Raw genomic sequence first — 6,730 nt, 5'->3', positions numbered from 1 at the left:
GTTTTTTTTTTTTTTTTTTCGAGGCAAGAATGGAACCATCCTTCAAATACAACCGGCCTCGGAGGGCCAAACCTCCTCCCTGGGCCCCAAAAGGACTTCTTCCCCCGCGATGCCGACGGCCCCCGCCCTCACCGTCCCTCCCCAATCTACAAATTTTCCTTTCCATTTCAAATTCCCGCTTTTTTTGGTTTGTTGGGTTTTTTTAAATTATGTTAGTAATACTATTCTTTTGGCCCCCTGTTTTCCTTTTTTCCTTTTTTTTTTTATTGTTAAATTGCCCCTATGGAATGTGGCGGAGAGAGAAGGGGGGGTGGGGGGGTGGAGGGTTGACTTTTGTGTGGCCCTGGCGGACGCCGCGGGGTCTCCGTTAGATCTCGTTGTGCTCTCCGATGCCGCCGCCCAAGTCGTACTCACTGGAGCGCGGCGACATCCCCAGGTACTGCTTCAGGAACTCGCTAAACCTCTTCTGGTTGTTCCACTTCCTCGCCGACTTGCGGACCCCGATGAAGCCCCCGTACCGCTTCTGCACCCCCTTGGCCGCCGGTGCCGCTCGCCAGCCCAGCCCGAGCCGGCGGGAAATGTCCTCGGGAGGCTGCGGGAAGGCTCCCGGCGCGGCTCCGTCGGCGTCGCGGCGCCGCGAGGGGTTCTCCGGCGCCACGCCGGGCCACGGCTCGGCGGCGAGGTCGCGGGCGCGCGGGGACGCCCGGCTGGCGGCGGCACACAGCTCCCAGGTGGCCCGCGGCACGGCCTCGCCCTCGCACTCCAGGATGCAGATCTGGGAGGGGGAGAGACAGGGGGGTGGGTGTCAGTTGAAGTTTTGGTGTTCCCGGGAATGTGAGATGTCCCCCGAATCGGGGACTTGTAGGATGGGTTGAGAGGGATGGGTTGGGTTGGGTTGGTTTGGGATGGTTTGGGATGGGTTGGTTGATGGGGTTGGGAGGGTTGGGTTGGGTTGGGTTGGGATGGGTTAGGTTGGGTTGGTTTGGGATGGTTTGGAATGGGTTGGTTGATTGAGTTGGGAGGGTTGGGTTGGGATGGGTTGGGAGGACTGGGTTGGGATAGAAGTGTTGGGTTGGTTTGGGAGGGTTGGTTTGGGATGGGTTGGGAGGGTTGGGATAGTTGGATTGAGTTGGGTTGGGTTGGGTTGTGTTGGGATGGGTTGAGTTGGGAGGGTTGGGCTGGGTTGGGCTGGGTTGGTTTTGGAGGGTTAGGTTGGGTTGGGAGGTTTGGGTTGGGTTGGGAGGGTTGGCATGGTTGGAGTGGCTTGGGTTGGGTTGGAATGAGTTCGGTTGGGTTAGGAGAGTTGGGATGGGTTGGAATGGGTTGGGTTGGGAAGGTTGTGTTGGGTTGGGATGGTTGGGTTGGGTTTGGTTGGTTTCAGGTGGGTTGGAAGGGTTGGGATGGGTTGGATTGGAGGGTTGGGATGGGTTGGGTTGGGTTGGGTTGGGAGGGTTGGATCAGGTGGGGATGGGTTTGATTGGGTTGGATTTGGTTGGAAGGGTTGGATTTGGTTGGAAGCGTTGGATTGGGTTGGGTTGGGTTTGGTTAAGTTGGGAGGGTTGGGTTGGATTGGATTGGATTGGATTGGATTGGATTGGATTGGATTGGGAGGGAGCCCAGAGGTCATCATTAAACTCCCGGTGCTCCAACATCCGCCCACTTCCAGCCCATCCAGCCATGCAATCCACTGGAAGACACCCAGGAAAAGTGCCGGCAGCTCATCAGCACTTCCCTGGACTCATTCCCCTCCCAGATCCCGTTCCTGGGCTCCCGGAGGTGGTGGTGGTGCTGGAGATGCTGGGAAGCCACGGCAGTGCTCAGCATCCCTCTCCTGATCTTCCCTAAGTGGGCTCTGCTCCTGGATGGACACACTCCACACTTCCCAGGGAATTCCACACTCCTACTCCACCACTCCCTGCTCTTCTGGGTCTTCCAGCTGGGCATGAGCCCAAAAAGTTGGCGAATCATGGGATGGAGGAGGTGGGAAGGGATGGTGGAGGTGGGAAGGGATGGTGGAGGTGGGAAAGGAGGGTGAAGGTGGGAAGGGATGGTGGAGGTGGAAAGGGCTGGCAGAGGTGGGAAGGGATGATGGAATTGGGAAGGGATAGTGGAGGTAGGAAGGGATGGTGGAGGTGGGAAGGGACTGTGGAGGTGGGAAAGGATGGTGGAATTGGGAAGGGATGATGGAGGTGGGAAGGGATGGCAGAGGTGGGAAGGGACAGTGGAGGTGGGAAGGGATGATGGAGGCAGGAAGGGATCGTGGAGGTGGAAAAGGTTGGTGGAGGTGGGAAGGGATGGCAGAGGTGGGAAGGGATGGCGGAATTGGGAATGGATGATGGAGGTGGGAAGGAATGTGGAGGTTGGAAGGGATGTGGGGGTGAAAAGGAATGGCAGAGGTGGGAAGGGATGGTGGAGGTGGGAAGGGATGGTGGAGGTGGGAAGGGATGGCGGAGGTGGGAAAGGATGGCAGAGGTGGGAAAGGATGGTGGAATTGGGAAGGGATGATGGAGGTGGGAAAGGATGGTGGAGGTGGGAAAGGATGGTGGAATTCAGAAGGGATGATGGAGGCAGGAAGGGATGGTGGAGGTGGAAAAGGTTGGTGGAGGTGGGAAGGGACTGTGGAGGTGGGAAGGGACTATGGAGGTGGGAAGGGATGATGGAGGTGAGAAGGGATGGCAGAGATGGGAAAGGATGGTGGAATTGGGAATGGATGATGGAGGTTGGAAGGGATGATGGAAGTGGGAAAGGATGGTGGAGGTGGGAAAGGATGGTGGAGGTGGGAAGGGATGGCAGAAGTGGGAAGGGATGGCAGAGGTGGGAAAGGCTGGTGGAGGTGGGAAGGGACCTCTGGCATGTCCCCATGGCACATCCTGGTGCCCGGGGTTGTTCCTCCCCAAGGGCAGGACTTTCCTCCTTGTCAATCCTTCCGAGGTTCCAGCCAGCCTGTTTCTCCAGGTTGTGAAGGTTCCTCTGGATGGCGGCAGCACCCGGAGCTCTCCCAGCCGGCTCTGCGTTCCCGGCTGATCACCGAGGGTGCATCCATTCCCGCTGCTCCCGTGATTTCTTGTCCTTCACCCCCTCGGAGCTGCTCCGTCGGGTGATGTGCTCCAAGGATTGAGGGGAACCCGACTGGAGCTTCCCAGATCCTCCTTTGTGCCTTCCAGGTGTGACATCGGCCTCCTCCCAGCTCCCAGGAACCGGCCACCGTGTCCCTTCAAAAGAGGCGTCATCGGCCTTCCTCGGCACCCCTGCCCTCATCCCACCACGTCCGTGCCTTATCCCTTTCCGAGAGGCCTCATCCATCAAATCCGGACGCCGGCCTGGCACCGGGACCACCGAAACCAGCACCTGGGGAAAACCATCCAGGAGGAAAAACGCGGAAGATCCAAACTAAGCAAACGCCCGAAGGCCGGAAGGCCCAGGAGGGATGAGTCGTCCTCCCTCGCGTGGAACTGTCTCCATCCCACTTTTTATCTTCCTGGTAGACACCAAGCAGGGTTGGAGCACGTTGGTGGGTCTCGTGGCTACAGGTCAAAACCTCTGGAAAGACTCTCTCCACCTCGGGATCATCGCCTTTGCCGAGTGGGAGGCGCCGCGAGTCCCGGCGCGGGACTCTGCGGGAATTGGCGGATTCCAACGCCGGGAGTGGCGTTGGAACATCCAAGAGGAAATTCAGTCGTCTCGGAGGGAGACGGTGACGAGGGTCTGGTAGGGCTGGGACACCTCCCGTGGCGGCACCGGGAGCATCCCGTGCCGAGCCAAGCTCCTTTCCGGGGATCTCCAAGGCTCTGGATGATGGGAGGGGGCGGATCACCAGAGAGCCCCAGGGGAAAGGTTCCAAGAGGAGGTTTTTCCAGAGGTGGGGCTGGAGACCATCAGCGGTCCCGGCACTCACAACATGTCACCGCGGACATCCCGAGGCCCTCGGACATCCCAGAGCCCTCAGATATCCACCTGTGGTCTCCATTCCCATGGAATTGTCTTCTCTCTCCGGGCAGCGGTTTGGGAATCCTCAGCAAACACCAGCCAGTGCTCCTCCGTATCCCGTCTTCCGTCGGCATCAATGGTGCCTCCACGGCTTTGGGATTCATCCATACCTTGATCCACCAGCTCATCCCTATCCTTCCCCGGCATCCACCATGCCCGTGACTTCCGGGGGATCTCCCGCTCCCACCTCTGGAGGAGGAGGGATCGACCACATCGCCGGCAGGAATTCCTTGGCCGTCACTTTGGAAATGCGGCGGAGGGTTGTACGGAATTCCCACCGCGGTGCTTCTTCCGGCTGAAACTGGGCCTGGAAAGACCCCCGAGTTCTTCCGCTCCCGGTTCACGACCTCTCACGGGATCCACGAGCCGCCAGCATTCCCATTCCCTCCCCAGATTCCTGGCTGGGGGAGACGGAGGAGAATTCCACGCGCCTCCGGGAGGAAGAGGGCGATCCCACGGAGCTGCCGGTGCCTTCGCACACCAACCAACATTTTGGGGCCAAACCCGGGGATCCCACCCTGAAATTCGGAGGCAGGGGGCGGCACCGGGGTGGCTCCGGCGTTTCCGTGGGGCCTGGAAGTCTTGGATTTTGTGGGAGGGGGGATATTTTCCAGCCCGGGGGTGCTCCGTGAGCTGCCGGCTCCTTTCGGGGGGATGTCCCATCCCGCCGGGATTTATCATCGCTGATAAAGAGGGAAGTGGGAGGGGGGGAGGTGATGGATAATCCCTCGGGGTGGAGAGGGAATGGGAGGGAAAGGAACACAGTGGAGGGGAAAAGAAGGGATCAGGGGCTGGAAAAAACACCCCAAATTGTTGTTTAAGGGATTTTTCCATCCGGTGTAGGAGGCGAATCCAGAGGGAGGGGGGCTGTGGGTGTTGGCAAAGCTGGTCCCGCCCTAAAGGGGCTCCGAGGGGGATTTTGGGGGCTCCTTGGAGGTTGGGGTGGGGGTCTGGGGTGGGGATGGGTGGGATAGGGATGCCACAAGCTGTGGGGGTGGAAAACTGGGAATGTTCAGGGGTGTGGGGATGCAGGAAAGCCGGGGATGCTCAGGGTGATGCTCAGAGGTTTGGGATACGGGAAAGATGGGGATGCTCAGGGGTTTTGGGATGCAGGAAAGCTGGGAATGCTCAGGGTTTGGGATGCAGGAAAGCCAGGAATGCTCAGGATGATGCTCAGGGTCTGGGATGCAGAATGCTGGAGATTCTCAGGGCTTTGGGATGCAGGAAACTGGGAATGCTCAGGATGATGCTCAGGGTTTGGGATGCAGGAAAGCTGGGAATGCTCAGGATGATGCTCAGGGTTTGGGATGCAGGAAAGCTGGGAATGCTCAGGGCTTTCGGATGCAGGAAACTGGGAATGCTCAGGATTTGGGATACAGGATGCTGGAGATTCTCAGGGCTTTGGGATGCAGGAAACTGGGAATGCTCAGGGTTTGGGATGCAGGAAAGCCAGGAATGCTCAGGATGATGCTCAGGGTTTGGGATGCAGGAAAGCTGGGAATGCTCAGGATTTGGGATGCAGGAAAGCTGGACATCCTCAGGGCTTTGGGATGCAGGAAACTGGGAATGCTTAGGATTTGGGATACAGGATGCTGGAGATTCTCAGGGCTTTGGGACGCAGGAAACTGGGAATGCTCAGGGTTTGGGATACAGGATGCTGGAGATTTTTAGGGCTTTGGGACGCAGGAAACTGGGAATGCTCAGGGTTTGGGATGCAGGAAAGCCAGGAATGCTCAGGATGATGCTCAGGGTTTGGGATGCAGGAAAGCTGGGAATGCTCAGGATTTGGGATGCAGGAAAGCTGGACATCCTCAGGGCTTTGGGATGCAGGAAACTGGGAATGCTTAGGATTTGGGATACAGGATGCTGGAGATTCTCAGGGCTTTGGGACGCAGGAAACTGGGAATGCTCAGGGTTTGGGATGCAGGAAAGCCAGGAATGCTCAGGATGATGCTGAGGGTCTGGGATGCAGGATGCTGGAGATTCTCAGGATTTGGGATGCAGGAAACTGGGAATGCTCAGGATTTGGGATGCAGGAAAGCCAGGAATGCTCAGGATGATGCTGAGGGTCTGGGATGCAGGATGCTGGAGATTCTCAGGGCTTTGGGACGCAGGAAAGCCGTGAACGCTCGGGGGTTTTGGGACCCTCCCGGAGCCATCCCAACCTCGCCCCCACCCTCTCCCGATTTTTGCTCCGCGCCCTTTCCTCGGGATCGTCCCGCCCAAGGGCGGGGGTGGGGCAGGGTGGGCGCTGTCCCCACCCCCGCGGGGGACCAGCAGGGTGTCGTGTCCGTGTCCCCCCCCTCTCCCGGGGGACTCACGAGGACGTCGAAGGAGTCTCGGTAGAGCTGGCGGTCGCAGTGCAGGCAGTCCCCCCGGCAGTCCCCCCGCGCCCGGGCGAACAGGCAGAGCAGCAGCAGGTCCCAGAGCACGGCCCTCATGGCGGCACCGGCCCCCCCCGGCAGCGCCCTGGAAAAAAAAAACGGGAGACAGGGAATTCTCACGCCCCCCGCCTCCGTCACACCGGGATACGGCTCCGTGCGCCGCCGGCACCCCCCGGCTCGCCCCTCGCTTCCCCCCGTCCAAAATTATCCTTTCGGGGAAAAGGAGCCCCGATTGCTCCCCCCCTGTCTCCACCCCGCCCCCCGAAAGGGATCCCAGCTGAGTTTTTTCCAGGTTATCCCATGGCACGAGGCCCGGACGGGGCTTATTTTAGGAGGCGGACGTGGCGGGGCGGCACGTC

The 6,730-nt window shown here is 59.4% G+C and overlaps 1 protein-coding gene across 1 annotated transcript; it reads right to left on the bottom strand.

The window, feature by feature from the left end:
* Nucleotides 1–225: 225 nt before the first annotated feature.
* On the bottom strand, nt 226–6,453 carry PNOC (prepronociceptin). Its single transcript, XM_039379339.1, has 2 exons — nt 6,309–6,453; nt 226–775 (listed from the first exon to the last, which is right to left on the bottom strand). The coding sequence occupies exons 1-2, from the start codon at nt 6,426–6,428 to the stop codon at nt 368–370; spliced, it is 528 nt and encodes a 175-aa protein (XP_039235273.1). The 5' UTR covers nt 6,429–6,453; the 3' UTR covers nt 226–367.
* Nucleotides 6,454–6,730: the final 277 nt, after the last annotated feature.

The sequence above is a fragment of the Pipra filicauda genome, unplaced genomic scaffold (genome assembly GCF_003945595.2).
Source record: "Pipra filicauda isolate LSUMZ 115617 unplaced genomic scaffold, ASM394559v2 scaffold1651_size7125_pilon, whole genome shotgun sequence".
Lineage (NCBI taxonomy): Eukaryota > Metazoa > Chordata > Aves > Passeriformes > Pipridae > Pipra > Pipra filicauda.
Note: the sequence above shows the minus strand (reverse complement) of the source record. Positions and strands in the feature narration are given on the sequence as shown.